This window comes from Dermochelys coriacea, chromosome 9 (assembly GCF_009764565.3).
Source record: "Dermochelys coriacea isolate rDerCor1 chromosome 9, rDerCor1.pri.v4, whole genome shotgun sequence".
Taxonomy (NCBI): Eukaryota; Metazoa; Chordata; order Testudines; family Dermochelyidae; genus Dermochelys; species Dermochelys coriacea.
The window spans coordinates 33,044,550-33,066,394 of record NC_050076.1 but is presented as its reverse complement, the minus strand read 5'-3'; the positions used below and the strand labels follow the sequence as shown (position 1 = coordinate 33,066,394).

The 21,845-nt window shown below is 42.4% G+C and overlaps 1 protein-coding gene across 20 annotated transcripts in view; it reads right to left on the bottom strand.

Annotated features, from left to right (window-relative positions):
• Positions 1–21,845, bottom strand: part of TFDP2 (transcription factor Dp-2) — a 168,478-nt gene that overhangs the window by 43,266 nt on the left and 103,367 nt on the right. For 16 of the 20 annotated variants that reach the window (XM_043492899.1, XM_043492896.1, XM_043492897.1 and 13 more), the window contains 2 exons: positions 7,225–7,346; positions 2,194–2,241 (listed from right to left, as the gene is read on the bottom strand). In XM_043492899.1, coding sequence (XP_043348834.1) covers positions 2,194–2,241; positions 7,225–7,346 — 170 coding nt within the window. The remainder of the gene's footprint in view (positions 1–2,193; positions 2,242–7,224; positions 7,347–21,845) is intronic. The other 4 variants (XM_043492900.1, XM_043492895.1, XM_043492891.1 and 1 more) reach the window with 1 other exon arrangement.

Genomic DNA, 21,845 nt, shown 5'->3' with positions numbered 1-21,845 from the left:
GACAGGGAGCGCAATGCGACCTGATGAAGAAGTATGTAGGATGTCCAGCAGCTTATGTTGTGACTTCTTCAGGCGAAATTTGTACTGAGTTCGCTACTCTCTTAATGAGATCTTGTAACTATTTGAAGTCATCTGGCAGGGTTGGTGGGGAAGGCATGACATCTTCATCAGGAGAGGACAAAGAGATGTTGGTCACAGGAGTAACCTCGTCTAGTCTCACTTCCTGTTCCTCAAAGATCTCCTCTTGAGGATCAGAGGTCTGGATAGAGAAGCTGAAGGAGATTGTCTTCTTCTATCCCTTTGGGTGACACTAGATGCCCTTGAGAATTGGTGTTTATAGGCTGCCTGTGGGTCCCAGAAGGGCCAGTGAGGTGGTGCTAAGCGCATGGATGGGGACACCCAAGGGTGTCCATACCAACTGGGTGAGCCGTGCCTCCCACGGCAGTAAACTGGGGTTGTAGTGATTTCTGGGTGGCTCGCTTCTTGGTATTGTAATGGGGAGCCTTCCACAGACACTGAATAAAAATCATCATCATCCTCTTCATCATCGCTTGACAGAGGTGAAGCAGTCATGGATGCTGGGGGAGACTGCCTCAGTACTGCATGTAAGTCAGGGGACTGAGATATGGCTAGTATTGAGATCATGTCAGTGACGAGTAGAGGTGAGTCAGGCATCTCTGAGATTAGTAAGTCTTCAGAGAAATGAAATTTGTGCAGTACTTGAGTAGCAGTGAGGTAAGCTGAGCAGCGGAGGCTGATGTAGAGAGAGCCTATGGTACCAGGAGTCTTCTGCACTCCAATGAATGGCCAGTATAGTCCTGTGTGGAGCCGAAGTACTTGGTACAGAGGCCCGAGAGGACTCCATGGTGCTGCTTTGGAGGAGCTATATTGCTCTCTACCACTCCTTTCCTCAATCATACCGATCTTCCCGAATCTGTGCCTTTAGAGTCTTTAGACTTATTGGTGGTACGGTACCTGAGGATCCTGCAGTCTCGTGAGTACCCAGTCATAGGTTGGTTGGTACTGAAGTGGTTGACCTGGTCTGGGATCTCTCTCTCTTTTCTCAGGGGACTTTAGACCACTTCTTTGAGAGGAATCCAAAGATTTCCTCTTTGAAGTCACCAGAGACTGTTAGCCGAGGACACTGATAGAACTGACTTAATCAAAGACCACTGTACAGGAGAGGTCCCAGGGCTGGGGTCAGAGATTGGTCTGAGTGAACTTTCCATCATGAGGCATCTCAATTTTAGTTCACAGTTCTTCCTAGCCCTTCATTTTAGTTTCACACAAAAAGTGCACTTTTGAGGCACGTGTGACTCTCCCAGGTAGCGAATGCAGCAGGAATGTTCATCACTGATTGGAATGGCTTCTCGACAGGAGAGAGAACATTTAAACATGGGGAAGATGGGCTACCTGTTCCAGGGTTCACTTTCCAAGAGAGAAGAGACAAAGAAGAAATAACTAAGGACAGGGAGTTAGATATTCTAATAACAAAACAAAGAGGAGAAGAAAAAAAAAGAAAAGAAGGGGAGTATTAACACTAATGAAAACTCTAGGAACTACACTATTAACTGCAAAACAAAAGTAAGATATAGATAATCAACTCTGAAATCGGACTCTGATAAGGCTCTGTCTCAGGCCTTTGAGAAGGAACTCAGGGTGGCTCGCCTGCACTGAGGCAGAGCACAAGATGGGAAGAGTGCATGTGTGGGCCGAACGGACACTGATACCTAAAATCTCTGATCTGAGCTGCAAGGACATGAATACAGCTAGAGTGGGGCACCCATATGGACAGTACTTGAAGAAGAAACATAATTTAACACCTGTTTCAGAGTAGCAGCCGTGTTAGTCTGTATTCGCAAAAAGAAAAGGAGTACTTGTGGCACCTTAGAGACTAACAAATTTATTTGAGCATAAGCTTTCGTGAGCTACAGCTCACTTCATGTGTTTGTTACATAGAAAACCAGAACCATTCCACTTCTGGGAAAGAGTTTCATTTATTTTTAACGGTTCTCTTTTTTGTCTCTATGATTACTGCAGACATACTATTCTAACTAAAGTAGTTTAGCTAAGGAGTAAGAGTAATGGAAAACCATTGTAAGTGGGAACTTGTCATCTCTCCCTCTCAAATTGGAACTGAAAGCCAATCTAGTTATAAATATAGACACAGAACACACATTCAGCAATACTCACCTTTCTGAAAAATCTGATTCTATAAATTCCCGAGCCCGTTTTCTGTCCCTAGGGAGAAGAAAACATTTTTTTTTAAATGTAACATCTTTCTTTTAATATACATTTTACATATAGGAATATCAACAGCCTTGTACTTGAGCATTTAAAAAATCATTCATTTTTAAGTACAGCTAAATGTACTATGCAAGGTATAATGAGAGAAAAAATAATGCAAATATCACCTGACAGAATTTAAGTGAGAAATGGTTAAAATTTTGGACCCAGCATGGTACAGAGAACAGAATATCATAGTGGGAGTGAGGAAACATAGGTTCTATTCCCAGGTTTGCCACTGATTTGCTGCATGACCTCAGGCAAGTTACTTGGGCTGGCATTATTCAATGTGCCTAAGGGAGCTGGACAGCCAAATCCCATTGAAATTCAATGGATTTGAGTTGCTAAGTCCCTTAGGCTCCTTTGAAAATCCCAGTCTTAAATTCTGTGCCTTGGTTTTTTCCATCTTAAGGAGATGATGATGGTTCCCTTTATAAAGTACTTTGAGATCTACAGATGAAAAGATGAAAAAAATATTAAGTATTAAGATTTCATGATTGATAATGTATTCACATATCATCCAATTTATATTTTTGTTATATAACAAGGTCCTACAATTTAAGAAAGAATAGATACTTACCCTATACTAACTGTATGTATACTCAATCAGTATGTATTCTACTATAGGTGCGCATGCATGCACAAATGGATTTATGTAACAGTAGAATCTAGTGGGGTTGTGCATGCACCAGGTGCCTTCTTGTGATTGAGGATAAATGGTGGGGTTGTTGTGACCCTTACTCAGTTCCTTCGCAATTTGAACACTGTGGTAGCAGAGGACTCTGAAAGTAGGGATGAGGGTGGTTTGTGGGACCCACATGGACCACATTAACTTGAAGAACCATAGTTACTGCAGGCTAAGTAACCCTTCTCCCTTCTTTGAATACGTGTCTAGTGTGGATCCCACACTCTAAATGACTGGCAAGCGGTACCCCTGCTGGATGGTGCTATGTGTAGCAGCTGCATCAGTCAGGGATTGAAGCACTGCTTCCCCCAAATTTGGCATCTGCTCTGGCAGCTAAATCCAATGCATAATGCTGGTCAAGATTGAGTGGATTACCCCATGTTGCTACCTTGCAGATCTTGAAAACTGGAACATTCTTGAAGCAGGCAGAGGATGCTGCTTGAGCCTTGGTGGAATGATTATCGATGTTCAGTGGGAAAGGGACACCAGCCAACTGGTAATGCAATGAGATACAGCATATTATCCACCCAGATATCCTTTGTGATGATATGGCCCCGACTTTGGAGTGGCCACAACAGCCAGAAATAAACAGGGAAACAACCTGAACGATTTGGTTCTGTCAACATAGTAAGGCAGGCTCTGGAATCAGAAGCTAAATGGACCGCTACAGAAGGTTTGCCAGCCAAAACTGCCTTGGTCAGTATGAAGCTATACGAATGATTACAGCTGTCTCTTGATTTTGGAAATCACTTTGGGGATCAGTTGAACTGGTGGAAAGGGGGCTGAATACCACTACAGAAGACAGGCATCAGCCAAAGAGCCTCAGTTCTTGCCCCCTCTTGATCTTGTCCTTGGTGGCAAATAGTTTTATCATGAGAACCCCCCATTTATGATTAATTTGCACAGGAACCATTTTTGATTGGACAGAGATTGTCTGCTCAGGAAAGCTGCTACGTCATAGTTAACTTCCATAAATGAAGAGTCATCAGGGTTATCCTGTGTTGGTGGCACCCTGTCCAGGGCTTGATGGACTCCAGACAGAGAGGAGACAAGCATGCGCCTCCTTGCTTGTTGATGAAGTGCATTATAGATGTGTTGTCCGTTTGGATCTTCACTGTAGAATTCTGAAAAACAGATAGGAAGGCCAGGCAGGCTAGCCCGAGGTGCCGAGCTCCAGGACACTGATGTGGAACCCGTGTTCTGAGTGATAGCTATTGTAACAGGAATTTGTCTTCAAAAAGGTATGCTTTCACAGATCTAGGAGTCAAGGCTCGTATGAACTTTATCATATGTGATGAGTTAAAAGAGAATTTTGTGTAGTAGGCAGCTTAACTCAGTGAACAGGGACAGCATGTATTCTAAGCTTGCCACCATCTCTTTTTAGGAACTGCCCTTAGTCAGCCAATCATTGAGGTAAGGGTAAATGGGAATGCCCTTCCTTCTGAGATGGGTCACTGCTATTTCTAGGCACTTTGTAAAAACTCTTGGTGCCACAGAGAGCCTGAAAGGAAGTACCTTACACTGGTAATGATTCGCAAAAAGAAAAGGAGTACTTACGATTATGCAAGGCACTGAATTTAGCCGTATAGAGTGGTTGAAACCTGTGATTATGCAAGGCACTGAATTTAGCCGTATAGAGTGGTTAAGTACTCCTTTTCTTTTTGCGAATACAGACTAACACGGCTGCTACTCTGAAAACTGGTAATGATTGTGACTCATATGTACTTCATGTACACCAGATGGATAGCTGTGGGTCTCTCATTCCCTGTGCTGTTCCTGGTCTGGGTGAGGACTCAGATGCTGTATCATCCCTCTGAAACCTCTCTTCACATCTGATGCTGTCTTTGGATTCCATCTGTTTCTACAAATGAGTGCTGTCTTTACGTACAGGCATGGTTGCCAGTTTTGGTGCCTGTCTCAGAGAGACCAGTGCAGGTGCCAGAGCAGTTAATGACAAGATAGTCATTATTGAGGCCTTCAGTTGAAGACTTCACTGATCTTGAAGTAATCAGTATTGAAGTCACTGGTGCCAGTTATCATGGTGCTCTCTTTACCTTCTCTCCAGTGCTTGATCCTGGGTTATGATTTGTGCACAAGGGAGCTCTGGCCAATGCTGGCTCATTTGGCCTTGCTCTAATTGTGATCTTCATTTCTGGGTTCAAAGTTACCGTCATCAATTGCTCTAGCAGATATAGCTTGAGCTGGGTGTCCCTGGAGGAAAAGGACTTGCACACAGTGCACCTGCCTGGGATATGGCATTCCCCTAGGCAAAAGAGGCATTGTGTCCATCCTTGGTGATCAGTCACTCACAGGAGGGCAGGGTTTAAACACTTAAAATGTGGAGTTTGCCACAAGGTGTGGTGGTTAGCATGAAGTGCCTCATCCTGGAGTACAGGAGGAGCCCCGGTAACTTTTCTTTTCTCTCTCTCTCTCTCTGTCAAGATAAATATTTCTTTACAAATTTGATGACATAAATGGTTTTAAAGTCTCTAAGAAGCGTAGTGTGTTGTCCGGGTGGAAAGTTCCTTCTCACTGCCATGGGTGGTAAGAGGGAATTGAGAGAGGGTCAGAGCCACTCTACCTTTAATCCCTTGTGTAGGAGCATGAGGAGGCACAGGGTGCACATGTAGTCCTGAAAGACTCTGTTATTCAAAAGAATCTGATCTTGCATGCATGAGGCACGTGTACACCTAGTGTAAGATTCAGACACAGAACTTTAGAATCTTGATCAGAACATCTACAGATTAGGAGTAATCATTTAGACCAAGAGACGTTTGCAAGTCACAGAAGTCTGGCTGTACTTCAGTGCTAGATGTAGAAAAGAAAAGAGTCTCCTATATCAACCAGTATGACAGAAATCTGAATGTCTAGTGATATTTACCGGGTACTCTGAATACCCTGCTACCATATAATCCAAATATCACAATAGCATACACATTAATAGAAAAAGACAAAAAACATAAGAGGGCCAACCTACTGACTTACCCTTAGTTCAACAATGGCCATATGTTGGATTTACTCCCCAAAAATTCAGAACCAGTTGCTCTTTCAGAAGATTAAAAACACCTGGCTAACTGGTCATGCAGTTTACTTGTCAACTGTTCAGGTTGTCATTTCTGCCACAGAGCAAAAAGTGCTTAACAGGCCTTGTGGCTAAAACATAGGACCAATAGTCAGGATAGAAAATTCTATTCCCATTTCTGCCACAGACTTACTGGGTACCCTTTGACAAGTCACTTAAACTCTCCATGCCTCTGTTTCCCCATCTTTAAAACTGGGACGATATTACTGACATACACATCATTGGTTAGAAAACTGAGGATTACTTAATTAGTGTCTGAAAATTGATCTGAGAATCCTGAATGGAAGAGCAAAATATTACTGAGAGAGTAATAATATTAATAGTTGATGTAGCATGGTCCAGCCACTTTTCTGTCTGTCTAATTTTTTATAAGGTCAGCTATCACCATGGTATCTCAGCAATTACAGCATTCAAAAGATACATAAATGAGTAGTATTTTAAATGAGTAGTAGTATTTGCAGGGAAGGATATGTTGACTACTGGGTATACTTGTCCTAAAAGTCTTACTTGAAAATGAAAAGTGATCTTTAAAAACATTGTACTAAATCTGTCCATGATATCTTAAGGTGCAGGAATGCCGAAATCAAAAAATAAAGGGGTCCTGGAAGATTTTAAAGCTCAAAACCCAAAGCACCTTGCTCTTCAGTCAGAGATCTCTGTGAGAACAGTAGATTGCAACACTATAAATCACTAATATGAAAATACAGTCATCAACACCATTTAGAGTTTATCACTACTTTTATGGCCTGTTTTTAAAAAATGCCTGTTAAGGAATGTTTGACACACCCGTCTACTGTTGGCAAACACCAACAGTCCTCTACAGTAAGGATACCATAAATTTATACGGATCTATGAAGAGTAAGGACTTGTTTTAATTCTGCAAATACATTCAGCCCTTTCCATTACTACAGGAAAATAAGCGTCACCACAAACTCATATACAAATTAGGTAGTGAAATGAACCCGGACTGAAATCACTGGTACATGTAGTTACACGCTTACATATTATAGACATTAAAAGTACAAAATATGCTTAACAGCACACACCCTTTGAACTGTGTAGGAACTAGGCTATTTGAGCCAAGATACACATGCAAGAGCATACAGAAGAAAAATCAAAACAGGTTTGCCTCACTGCCCAGCACTTTTCTTTAAACAAAACAAATCCTTACTCTGGAATCCAGCCAGTGGCTTCTGTTATGTGCGTCTGAGTGACCATTGCTGGTGCTGGGGTGTATGGACTCCCAATCAGAACACTCCCTGAATTGGTCAGTCTTTGTGGTGTGCTTATGATCTATGAAAATTAGAAACAAAATTATGTTCTATAAAACAATTTAAAAGTAAATGGACATAAATCAAAACTAATCATGGTCTTAAGCAACAGTAAAACAATTTTAGCATTATGTTACTGCAGTCACATGCACTTAACACTGAAGAGGCATCTCTTAAAAATACGGCCTCAAACTATCCTGCAACATATTATATTCCAGGCCTTAATGTCAGATCCAATTCCACTGTCATTTGCCAATTTCTTTCAATCTAATGACATCATTGAGAGATTTTCTTAAGTAAAGAGTATGAAATTGAACTTTTGCTTGCAATGCATGTGTCAGAGGTGAAAGGCTCTCTCTCTCACACACACAGCTGTCTCTTAATTTTGGGGATCAGTGGAACTGGTGGAAAGGGGGGCTGGATACCACTGCAGAAGGCAGGCATCAGCCAAGGAGCCTAGGCTCTTGCCCCTTCTGGAACGCTTGATGTTGTTCTTGGTGGCAAACAGTTTCATCATGAATCTCCAAAATCAAGAAAATTCTGCAGGACTGTAGATCAATTATATAATCATATACATAAAATTATGAAATCTATACCTTAAAATTCTGTTTAAAATGTTGTCTGCATTAAAAGAGACCTGTTGCAGCTGAATCAGTGGGTGCAGCTGAATCAGTTCTGAACACAGTTTAACTCAGGGATCTTGAACGCAAATCACCACGAGGGCCACATGAGGACTCGTACATTGGCCAGACACCTTTTCATACAAAGATACAAAAGCCCTCCCTCCTCTGCCCCCAGCCCTGTCCCCACTCCACCCCCTCCATGAGGCCCTGTCCCCTCCCTGCCCCTATTCCAACCCCTTCCCCAAATCCCCACCCCGGCCCCGCCTCTTCCCCTGAGCGCACCACGTCCCCACTCCTCCCCCTCCCTCCTGGAAAGTTCTAAGCGCTGCCAAACAGCTGTTTGGTGGTGGGAAGCGCTGGGAGGTAGGCGGAGGAGCGGGGAACGTGGCGTGCTCGGGGGCGGCGGAGGTGGAGCAGGGAGCTATGGTGGGCTACAGGAAATAACTCAGTGGGCAGCATGCAGGCCTTGTGTTTGAGAGGTTTTAACACCTGGTTTAACTCCAAGTGTAGACAAGGACAAACCAAGTGGCCTAAAATAGTAACTTAATTTCTTATTAATCAATCAATCAGTTTACCTGTACTTTTCCTGGGGCCTGTAGTGACCCATGTGAGCCAAAACTGCATACCTTAGATTTTGATGGGACTAAATTTCAGTCATTCTGCTAATCTGGTTGGCTCTTATTCAGGCAATATAAAAAGACCTACACAAACAACTGTTAGGTTAGTGGGGTTATGTATTCATGAGGCTTACAAGTTGTAATGGGTCCACCACAGTAGTGATAGTATATACTTCTTGGAACAATCAGAATCTTATGTGAACTGTTGACGCTGGGCCTGAATTTTTTCAGTATCCGATATTGCAAATACCTCATTCGTAGATGAGCATAGGGAGTTACATTCATCGCTGAAGCCATGAGACCCATTAATCACACAAAAAACGAATGAATTTGTTCTGGAAATTGATGTAGAAGATTTATGGCTGATTTTTTCTTTAAGCATCTGCTGTTATGTCCAAGATGGCTCCTGTAAAAGGAATCCATTGAGTGGGTATTAAAAATGATTTTTTCCAGTTTATTCTGAGTCCTAAGTTGTTGAAAAGCATACAGATCTGAGGCATGACTATAGAGAGGACTTTCTTTGATGGAACTTTGATAAACCAATCATCTAAATAAGGGGAGATGAAAATACCCTGTCTCTGGTAGGTGGGCAACAACCACCACTGACAGGCATTTTTTAAAAAAACAGTTAGGGCCATAGGTAGGCCAAAAGGGCAGAACTTGTATTGAAAATTATCTTTTCCTATGACGAAATGGAGATATTTGCAGTGAGACGGTCTTATGGATATGTGAAAATAAACATTTTTTAAATCAACAGCTGCAAACCCAGTCCCGTTGGATAAGAGAAGGAATTACAGACTCTAGAGACAGGAAGTAGAACCTCTTTAGGGAAAAATTCAGTTTCCTCTGGTCCAATATTGGATGGAGATCCCCATTTTTTTTATACATTAGAAAGTACTTGGAATAAAATTCTTCTGGTCATCCACAATACTATTAATAAACAGTGATAACTGATTCCATAGGTGATGCTAGTATAATGCCGTAACTTCCTGATATATCATGATTCTTATTCCAAAGGTGGCAGATGAAAAATATTTTCTTCCTAATGCATCCATCCTCTTTCTCTCCCTATCAGAAGAAGCTTAATACACTATACCTCCCTCAGAGCATTGAACTGTGGCCTCCAGCACCAGAGAAATCACAGGTGTATGATATGAAACACAGGAAAACTTTACCCCCAAGAGGGTTATCAGCTTCCTCAGACATTGGTTTAGCTGATTTAGCAGGTTGAGAAAGTCCATCCAATAAAGGTGAAATAATTCTGCTTCTGGAGAATTAATCCAAAATATCAAACACTGGGTGTAAAGTCTCTTCCACAGCTATTTATGGCATGCCCAGAATCTTAGGCATTATATCCATTAGTTCAGAATAGAACTACATCTTCTGAAGGGAATGAAAATTATCATTATCACCTAGGATATTTGACCCTCCAATTCTGGATCTGTCTCATGAATTCATTTGATTAACATAGTTCTTCCTCCTCTAACACCATACCAGGAATGATCACCAATCCAGTGTCTTCAGCTCCAGAGGCTGGAAGTTCTCTTGGCAAGTGGAGAAAGTTTCCTTGGATAAATTTGTGGTTCACCGAAATGTCCTGGTGAGGGGCAATACAGCTTTCTCATCTATGGTGGAACCTGCATTCTGGACAGAATTCTGTATTTGGATCCAGGTGATAAAAAATTTGTTGATAAGGATCTTCATCACACTGCCTTCCTACAAGCAGTCTTTCTTTGTGCTGCAGTACCTGTTCCTGATCAGAGTCATATTGCAGATTCAATATCAGTTCTGAACCTGAGGCTAGGAGTGATAGAGCTCCTGGCTGTAATATTGAGAAAGGTGAGAGTGCTTTGCTCAGAGAATCAGAAGGAGTCTTACATGGAGGAGAAACTGAAGAGCTTCCTTGATTTTGTTCCTATACGCTTGCCCTATTCCCATGTATACTTCCTTGGTGACATGCCCCTCCAGCCATTTCCTGTACATATCCGTTTTGGTTTTTAGATTGTGCAGCCACATTGGACTCCTGTCTCTCTTATCTTTCCTTTGCATCAGAATAGCTTGATATTGAGCCTCTAGTATTATACTTGTAAGAACTGCCAGCCCCCTTTGACCTTGATCTTTCTATGGGACCATGCCTATTATTTCTATGGGTCCGTTGAAATCCATCTTTCTGAAGTCCAATGTCCTTGTTTTGCTGTTCTCATGTCCTTCTTTCACAGGATATTGAATTCTATCAGATCATGATCACTTCTATTACAAATACTTTACAAAGGGTTGTAAGAACCATTATTCCCGATTTACAGATAAGGAAACAGAGGCATAGAGAGATTAAGCAATTCATCTAAGGTCACTGTGGCAAAGTGACTCATCAGCTGGCATGCCACCTTGTGGCTAGCTAAAGTGTTGCAGGGTTTTCTTCTCTGCAGTCTTGCTGCCATCTGCTAGTGATCCCCCTTTTCCGTGTGACTTGACCCTCTGACTCAGTCACCTTTGGTCTCACCACTTTTGGGGTAAACCAGGGTTTTCACCAATAGTCCCAGGACCTAACAGGATGTTGATAGCCTTGGTCCAGGCCTAACAGTCTCTCTGGCAATTGTGTCTGGAGTCTTCCTGCTAGTCTTCCCGTTGAGAGTACAGAGGAACCCAGTCCCCCCCTCTACCTTGGGTTCCAACCCAGGGATTATCTGGTCAGTCCTCTTACTCCTTCCTTGAGCTATTCTTCCTACATTAGCCCACCATCTCACCAGGCATCTGCCTCGGGTCAAGCTCCAAGTCCTAGTTCTCTAGGTAACAAAGAAAAGGAAACTAAATGATTACCTTTCAGAGTAGCAGCCGTGTTAGTCTGTATTCACAAAAAGAAAAGGAGTACTTGTGGCACCTTAGAGACTAACAAATTTATTAGAGCATAAGCTTTCGTGAGCTACAGCTCACTTCATCGGATGCATTTGGTGGAAAAAACAGAGGAGAGATTTATATACACACACACAGAGAACATGAAACGATGGGTTTATCATACACACTGTAAGGAGAGTGATCACTTAAGATAAGCCATCACCAGCAGCAGGGGGGGGAAAGGAGGAAAACCTTTCATGGTGACAAGCAAGGTAGGCTAATTCCAGCAGTTAACAAGAATATCAGAGGAACAGTGGGGGGTGGGGTGGGAGGGAGAAATACCATGGGGAAATAGTTTTACTTTGTGTAATGACTCATCCATTCCCAGTCTCTATTCAAGCCTAAGTTAATTGTATCCAGTTTGCAAATTAATTCCAATTCAGCAGTCTCTCGTTGGAGTCTGTTTTTGAAGCTTTTTTGTTGAAGGATAGACACTCTTAGGTCTGTGATCGAGTGACCAGAGAGATTGAAGTGTTCTCCAACTGGTTTTTGAATGTTATAATTCTTGACGTCTGATTTGTGTCCATTCACTCTTTTACGTAGAGACTGTCCAGTTTGGCCAATGTACATGGCAGAGGGGCATTGCTGGCACATGATGGCATATATCACATTGGTAGATGCGCAGGTGAACGAGCCTCTGATAGTGTGGCTGATGTGATTAGGCCCTATGATGGTATCCCCTGAATAGATATGTGGACAGAGTTGGCAACGGGCTTTGTTGCAAGGATAGGTTCCTGGGTTAGTGGTTCTGTTGTGTGGTGTGTGGTTGCTGGTGAGTATTTGCTTCAGATTGGGGGGCTGTCTGTAAGCAAGGACTGGTCCTTCTCCCAAGATCTGTGAGAGTGATGGGTCGTCCTTCAGGATAGGTTGTAGATCCTTGATGATGCGTTGGAGAGGTTTTAGTTGGGGGCTGAAGGTGATGGCTAGTGGCGTTCTGTTGTTTTCTTTGTTGGGCCTGTCCTGTAGTAGGTGACTTCTGGGTACTCTTCTGGCTCTGTCAATCTGTTTCTTCACTTCAGCAGGTGGGTATTGTAGTTGTAGGAATGCATGATAGAGATCTTGTAGGTGTTTGTCTCTGTCTGAGGGGTTGGAGCAAATGCGGTTATATCGTAGCGCTTGGCTGTAGACAATGGATCGAGTGGTATGATCTGGATGAAAGCTAGAGGCATGTAGGTAGGAATAGCGGTCAGTAGGTTTCCGATATAGGGTGGTGTTTATGTGACCATCGCTTATTAGCACCGTAGTGTCCAGGAAGTGGATCTCTTGTGTGGACTGGTCCAGGCTGAGGTTGATGGTGGGATGGAAATTGTTGAAATCATGGTGGAATTCCTCAAGAGCTTCTTTTCCATGGGTCCAGATGATGAAGATGTCATCAATGTAGCGCAAGTAGAGTAGGGGCATTAGGGGACGAGAGCTGAGGAAGCGTTGTTCTAAGTCAGCCATAAAAATGTTGGCATACTGTGGGGCCATGCGGGTACCCATCGCAGTGCCGCTGATTTGAAGGTATACATTGTCACCAAATGTGAAATAGTTATGGGTCAGAACAAAGTCACAAAGTTCAGCCACCAGGTTAGCCGTGACAGTATCGGGGATACTGTTCCTGACGGCTTGTAGTCCATCTTTGTGTGGAATGTTGGTGTAGAGGGCTTCTACATCCATAGTGGCTAGGATGGTGTTTTTAGGAAGATCACCAATGGACTGTAGTTTCCTCAGGAAGTCAGTGGTGTCTCGAAGATAGCTGGGAGTGCTGGTAACGAAGGGCCTGAGGAGGGAGTCTACATAGCCAGACAATCCTGCTGTCAGGGTGCCAATGCCTCCTTTCCCCCCCCTGCTGCTGGTGATGGCTTATCTTAAGTGATCACTCTCCTTACAGTGTGTATGATAAACCCATTGTTTCATGTTCTCTGTGTGTGTGTATATAAATCTCTCCTCTGTTTTTTCCACCAAATGCATCCGATGAAGTGAGCTGTAGCTCACGAAAGCTTATGCTCTAATAAATTTGTTAGTCTCTAAGGTGCCACAAGTACTCCTTTTCTTTAAATGATTACCGTCAAAGTGCCAAGTCAGTCATTTATCCTTATACTAAGAACTCTGGGAAAGTATTTAAAAAAGAAAGGTTACTTCTCTTCTAATAACTGCAGTTCTTCAAAATGCGTGCCCCCTCTCTGTAGTACACTGTGAGGGTCCATGTGCTCCATGTGCCAGAAAGCCAAAGATTCTTGCTAGTAGTATCTGTTGGTCTGTGTCTGAGGCCCCCTCCTTCTCATGCTTTAAGTACATTAAGTATTCAAAAACACAAGAAATGGAAGCAGATACAGGAGAGCCAGATTGTCCCTTCATCCAAATTTGAAATTCAGATCACTTTAGATGGTAACAAATTCTAGTAGATTGCTTTTGTGAGCTAATTAGTACATCCTGCACAGATGAAGAATGTGACTGCTCAAGAGCAGACTGCTCAAGTCCAATCACTCATGTCATCAGGTGAAGAGACTGTGGGTCCATATGAAAGATCCTGCCCTCCTGCTTGGACAGGAGAGTTGAGGGCAGGGGAAGATATGTGAAGACTCTGCTGGACAGCTGAAGGAGACTGGTAATGACCACTGCTGATATGGCCAAGTCGGGGCAATGAGTATCATCCTTGCCCTGTCCTGATATATCTTCCTTTCCATCTTTTACATCAATGGGAAGAAAGGAAACACATTAATCAAGCCCTTCCTCCAATGCAAAATGAAGGCATCTGACAGGGATTTTCAGTCTCTGCTTGCTCTGAAACAGAGAGGCAACATATTCTGTTGACCCTTGGTGTGAACAGGTCAACCTTTGACTGACCCCAGCTGGAGAATATAGTCTGAACCAACTGATCCTTTACAGACCATTTGTACATCTGGGAGCTGTCTCTGTTAAGACAGTTCATGATGATACTGTTTTCCCCTACTAGGTGCAGGGCCACAGGATAAAATGTCATGACAAACACACCAATCCCACAGACTTATTGCCTCTGTGGACAGAAGAGCAGAGTGGGCTGCCCCTGCTTGTTGATGTCAGCAGCAGCAGCAGCAGCAGCAATCCCTCAGTTCGAGGATGATCTCTATCACGGATTGATATAATACATCCCTGATGTATTGTGTGTCACAACCTGTACAACACTGCCTTGCAGGTAAGGGAGGAATGATTTGAGAACCAGATGAACAGGTCTTAATTCCAGTACACTGATATGCAGGGATCCCTCCTGAAGGGGCCAGTGCCCTTGAACTGTCAAATGATTCAGATGTTCTCCCTAACTCTTTGTTGATGTGTCTGAAGTCACTGTACAGGATGGACTTGTAGGATTGAACTGTGCACCTCTGAGCACATTCGTCTCGACTGACCATCAGTGTAGGGAGACTATGACATTCTGAGGCATGGTGATCAATGACTGAAGGTTGTTCTGATTTGGCCTGTAAACCTGAGACATCCAGTGTTGTAAATGTCTCATCCTTAGATGGGCAAAATGGATTATGTAAGTAGTAGCCACCATGAGACCCAGGAAGCATTTTAAACGTTCTGGGTGGGACACTGTCAATCTATAATGGTACTGACTAATCTTGATAAATCTATTCTCTGGTAGACAAGCTCTGACTTCCACAGAGTCCAGTATGGCACCTACAAAGGGAATCCTTTATGAGGGGCAGAGGATTTTCTCTGGGCAATTAAGAAAGAGCAGACTGCATTCTGAAAAGAATTTATTCTTGAAGCCAATATGATTTAACAGCTCCTCATGCAAGAGAGCCTCGAGTAGCCAGTTGTCTAAATAAGAGTAAACATAAATAGCCTGATTCCTCAGATGACTGCTTTCACAGAGACACTGTTTGTAAAAATTCTGGGTGCCATGGAAAGGCCAAATAGGAGCACGGTGTATGGATAATGGCGACAAGCCACTATGAATCAGAGATACTTGTGATGATTTTGATGAATGAGATGTGAAAATATGCATTCTTTAGATCGGCGGTTGCAAACCAATACATAACTGACAGTAAAAGGGGTTATCGTGGCAAGAGATAACATGCAGAACCAAAACTTTCAAATGTATTTATTTAAATCCCTTAAATCCAGTATTGGCCAAACCCCACCCCAATAAGGCCCTAGGTCCCTTGATTGCCAGTCACCCCAGCAAGTAGGATTTGGTGCCTGCAGGAGGCAGGCCATTGGGTGGTACAAAGCAAGCCGTAGGCTTCTGTATTCTTCCTCCATCTTCTTCCTGCTAGAGTTACCACTGTACATCCGAAACAGAATGTAACAGTGGATCCAAAGGGAAGAATGGAAATCCAGCGCTTTATGGAGATCCTGTAGGTATCCACGACAGAGGAAGCAAAGGGTGGTCCAGGGGAAAACCCCCAATGTCTTGTGGCCTATTCTTCTTAACGGGACAAGGAAGATGAACTTGGAACTGGGTAAATATGTCTCCTTTTGGAAACCCTAATCTTCCCATCCAGAAATGATGAAGCAATCAGAGCTGGAAGGTGAACCTTGTCTGTCACGGTGACAGAGCTCTTCAGAACTGACCCCGGAACTGAAAGAAGATCCAAGAATCACAATGCAACATTAGACACAGGTCTGTATCCCTTGTAACTGAAGATGGAATGGACCTCTGCTTTGGAACTGTAGCAGTTTTGTCAGAATCAGATGGATTGGACAGGTCTGATGCACGGGAACCAGCACTACTAATATTGGCCATTTTGGCTCTAAGCCTTCTTTTCTTCGATGCTATGACAGAAGGAACTGAAGGCATTGATTCTGACCCACTGAGCAATTCCATCTTTCTAGCACCGGAAGTGGAAATCAGAACTGGTAATGGTCCTGCACCTGCAGGGATTCCATTTGGATTGAATTGGTGGGAGGAATAAGGTATGGCATCAATGCTGAACTATCTCTCAACCTCTCTTCCAGAAATGAAGCAGTCAGATGGGCCACATGGGCCTCCATTTAAACATCTGGAGCCTCAGGTGATTGACTGAGTGAGGCGCAGGAACCAAGTCCAACACCAACAGGTGTAGTGGCTTCTTGGAACCCTTCAGTTGTTTGGAGCCATTGGCAGCCACAGGGGCAGAGAGACTGATCTCTTACACTATGATCTGAGTCCTGACCAGGTTTAGATGGTCTAGCTACGAGGTCTTCTTTTAGGAGGAGGAGCTGCAAGCGAATCTCCCTATCTTGGGTGTGAAAGTTTGGCAAATAGAACACCCAGAAGGTGAGCATCTTTCTCCCAGGAACTTGAGGCACCACATGTGGTTGTCAGATGCAGAGAAGACAGCCAGGCAGAAGCGCACTTCTTGAATCCAGCTTCTTCTGTTTTCTCAGTTCCTCCATAACCTGAAGCCTGGAGAAATCTGAATTCATGAACTAACTATACTGAAAATGAGCTAACACTATTTCTAAGTAGAAAAGAGAAAAGGAGTACTTGTGGCACCATGGAGACTAACAAATTTATTAGAGCATAAGCTTTCGTGAGCTACAGCTCACTTCATCGGATGCCAATGGCATCCGATGAAGTGAGCTGTAGCTCACGAAAGCTTATGCTCTAATAAATTTGTTAGTCTCTAAGGTGCCACAAGTACTCCTTTTCTTTTTGCGAATACAGACTAACACGGCTGCTACTCTGAAATAAGTAGAAAAGAGACTCCAAAAAAAACAGAGCAGTTCACATCTGCCCAGGCATGCAGATGGAAGAAACTGGGGTAGAGGGAGCTCCACCCCCTTTATAGCCTCGCCTTCAGTGTGTCATGATACTGAAGGGTGGGAGGGCATGGTAGCGCTCTAGCTGACACTGCTAAAAGAGTTTTTTACCATAAGGCAGTACAAGGTGGCACAGCACCCTTAAAAAATCTGGGTTTGTTTTATAAATAAACTAAAGAATGGTTTCTCTTCAAGTGTTATATGGAATATGCAGAAACACTTGAAGAGGAACCATTCTTTAGTTTATTTATAAAACAAACCCAGATTTTTTACTTCTTAACACTGCTTAAAAGAATTCAAATTCAGTCATGAATTTCAGAGCATCTGTGACTTATAATAGTAAGCAGATAAAACTTCAAGATGTAAAACAAGATGGTAGTGAAGATATTCTAGAACAGTGCAATCGAGGAGATTGTGAATAAATTTAACTGTTAACTTATTGTAGAACTGATGCCAAATCAGTTCTACAAGTTGTTTGCTTGCAATGCAGCCAGATTGTTATAGTAATTATTTTCAGAAGTGCACTCAAACTTTCTCTGGGTTTGAGTCCTTCACTACTTGCTTCTGCTTTTAGTTGTAAAAAACATTAATTAGCATAAAATTACCATACTCTGCTCAGGCTTGCAAGCCACTGAAATGTCAAGGTGTTTGTTGGCACAAAATACTGCCATAGTTCACTGGCTAACACACAACTGGATTTCATCATCGTGTACCATTTTATAACAAAGGAAGATAACAGTGTAAGACTGATTTTACTCCAACATTTCATTTTATTCCAGCAAGACTCCCGTGATAAACTTTCCATGAAAAAGCTCTTTCAAGATGCTTATTTTGTTTGGTTGTTGGGCTTTGTGACATCTAAGGAATGACATTTTAGTTATGTTTTGAACACCACATGTATTTAGGATGTATTGTATTCCCTCTTCTACTGTTTAATGTATTAAAAACCTGAATATATAGTCATCAGCTACCTATGCTGTTCATGTGGCCTAGGGTATTTATTCTAATGGGTTACAACCTAATATTTAAATTATACTCCTTCTATTTTCTTCCCCTCACCTGAGTGTCATTTTAAAATTTCTTAAGAAACGCTGCCAATGCTTCCTACAGCCATGTTTGGTTTCTCTTAAAAATACAATTCACATTTCTGTTCCTAATGCTGGTAGTGGCCAGTTTGAAAAGAGACGCTTTTGGAAATGGGAGAAATAGCACAAGCCAAGGTATTTGGACAGTTTAATATTATCAGAGCCTAAGTGACTTAACTGTGTTCTAACTGTGTTGGGAATAAGAGATCCCCAAGATGATTGTATCTGTAGAATGTAAGTGGACACTAAAAGATGGTATATCCATTATCAGTTTACTTTAATACTGACTTAAGAATCAGAAAACCTTAATGGTAGAAATTTAGCAGTGCTTAGTTAGTTGATTTAGTTGAGTTTTTTTAAACAGTTAAACCAATATTGAAACTGGATGAAAAACAATGTAACATATTCAGAGTTTATAAGCTAAACATTTTGATTAAATATTAAAATATTAAAAGTTTTGTCCAATTGTTAAACCAGCATTGAAGATTTTAACCACCTCTTCTTATACTGATCTCCTGCAGTGCTACAAATGATATCAGCAAGCTGGCCCCACCCAGCATGACTCACACATGCCAATTATAATTTAAAATATTATTTTCACATGCTTTTGAAGTTTGCTCATGTTGAGTTGCACTTCATCCCCTCTAAGCTTTCACATTACTAGCCTGAGCTGAAAAGACTGAGTTTTCCTTTAAGTCATAATACTAACACACCATAAAGAGACTAGTATAAATATAATCTCATCATAGCATTACTATGACAACTAGTAGATTATATTTAGAATGTGGAAACCACTTGAATGTTACAAAAGATGGGTCATTATGGTCTTTACTTCTTGTACTCTAGTGCCCTCTAGAGTAAACAGACAATAAAGCAGGTCACAGAATGCATTTTTTTAAAAGGTCCAACCTACAAACATAGCAGGGCCCCTAACTGATTAACACTATTTGGCCTAGCCATTACAGATGGCATCTAGTCAGGTTTTTAAGACTGACAATGAATTGTTCTATTACCTTCAGTGTCAAAGCTGCAAACTGTCATAATCAGGGACACTAGAGAGACAAGGTGAGTGAGGTAAAATCTTGAGTTAGTTTCCAAGATCTGAAGAACTCTGTGTAAGCTTTCAGAGTAGCAGCCGTGTTAGTCTGTATTCGCAAAAAGAAAAGGAGTACTTGTGGCACCTTAGAGACTAACAAATTTATTAGAGCATAAGCTTTCGTGAGCTACAGCTCACTTCATCGGATGCATTGTTTCTCTCACTATCAGAAGTTCATCCAATAAAAGATATTACTTCACCCACCTTTTCTCTCCAATATCCTGGGACCAACACAGCACAAAAAAATCCCTAATTGTTATTTTAGTATCTACATTTTTTTTTACAGCATGTAGAATCAAAGTTTTCCTTAAAAAAAAAATCATTCTGAATTGTAGCATTTTCTGTTGCAAAGTAATAATCTTGCTGTCCTATTAACCCAGACTGCCAAAATATAACAGCAAAGCTATTAACTCTATATGGGCTTGTCTATAGCTATTCTGGTATAGTTATATAATTGCCAGCATAAACTAAACTGCAAAAAGGTACTCTTATTCTGGAATAAGAGTGGCTAAATAGGCAGCTATATCCATATAACTATAGCAGTATAATTATATTGCTATAGTTATGCTGGTTAATTTCCCTGGTAGATACCCTATTACCTAATATGCCTTATATTTCATTCCTAGTCTCTCCTATTCCAGCATAATATGCCTTAAAGGGGTGTTGATTTTAAAGCCTGCCAATAGCAAGGACCATTTACAAACTACTGTAATTAAGCATGGGCAATCAGAGGGCACTTGTACAGTGCATCAGGAAAGGCTTGTCCACACTGGGAAAAAAAGGTGTGTTCTTACCATGTTTTAGCTAACCCATTGTAATGGCCACAAGGTAAAGTCTTAGTATAGACTAGGTAGTCTGTAGTAGTCACATATTTTAGTAGGTCAAGCTAAACCCCTAGTGTTTATCTCAACCAGCTACAATTTGTTAAAACTACAACTCTCTTAGGGCTTGGCTACACTTACATTTTCTAGTGCTCTAACTTGCTGGCTCAGGGGTGTGAAAAATCACCACCCTGAGCGCAGCAAGTCAGAGCACTTTAAAGTGCTAGTGTAAACAGGCTCCGAGTGCTGGGAGCTGCGTTCCCAGCACTCAAAGCTAATCCCCTCATTGAGGTGGATTACCAGGAGTGCTGGGAGAGCTCTCTCCCAGCACTCGCACGTGACCACACTCGCACTTCAAAGTGCTGCCGCGGGAGTGCTCCCGCAACAGCACTTTGAAGTTTCCAGTGTAGCCATATCCTTACCTTCACTAGGATTTTAACATGGGTTAAAAAGACTCCTTTTTCCTAGTGAAGACCTAGATTATGACTGTTCAGTGTGGATAAATCCCATACCTTCAGGTGATTTACAATAGAAATCGGTAAAATAATTAGGAGTCCAGGGGGACCTTAAAGACTTCATGCATCTGAAAAAGTGGATTTTTTTACCCACGAAAGCTTATGCCTGAATAAATCTGTTAGTCTCCTCATTGTTTTTGTGGATACAGACTAACATGGCTACCCCTCTGATACTTGGTAAAATAATGAACACGTATATAATACGCTACTGACTAAAGGGGTAGCCTTTGTTTGATTACATTCACGGTTTAGTATTAAAAATGTTCAAGAGACCGAATTTAGCCAAATGTATTGTCTAAAGACAAAAGAGAACAATATGAAAAAGAGACAAATATACCGTCCTTCTGGGAAGCAATTCTTATCTCATAGAATGTTCACCTTATACAGGAGGTATGCTTCAAAGATACATATTTCAACTAGTTGTTTTTATAGTATGATTTTATAAGCTACACAATTCTTTACACATCACTTAAAGCAGGGGTGGCCAACCTGTGGCTCCAGAGCCACATGCGGCTCTTCAGAAGTTAATATGCAGCTCCTTGTATAGGCACCGACTCCGGGGCTGGAGCTACAGGCACCAACTTTCCAATGTGCTGGGGGGTGCTCACTGCCCAACCCCTGGCTCTGCCCCAGGCCCTGCCCCCACTACACCCCTTCCTAGCCCCTCCCCTGATCCTGCTGTGCCCTTGCTCCTCCCCTGAGCCTCCTGCACACAATGAAAGAGCTGAAAGGGAGGTGCGGGGAAGGAGGAGGAGGTGCTGATCTGTGGGGCTGTCGGTTGAGGGGTCCTGTTCTCTGTACCTACAAGCTCTGACATCTAGATCATGTCATCTAATAAACCTCTGTTTTTCTGGCTGGCTGAGAGTCACATCTGACTGCGGAATTGGGATGCAGGACCCTCTGGCTTCTGCAGGACCCCGCCTGTGCGGACTCACAGTGGGAAGCGCACGGAGGGGCAGAGGAGGCTGAATACTCCGAGGTCAGACCCAGGAAGGTGGAAGCTGTGTGAGTTTTTAGCCTGGAGACAGTCTGCTCAGAGAGAGGAGACTCCCCCAGAGTCCTTCAGGATAGGTTGTAGATCCTTGATGATGCGTTGGAGAGGTTTTAGTTGGGGGCTGAAGGTGATGGCTAGTGGCGTTCTGTTATTTTCTTTGTTGGGC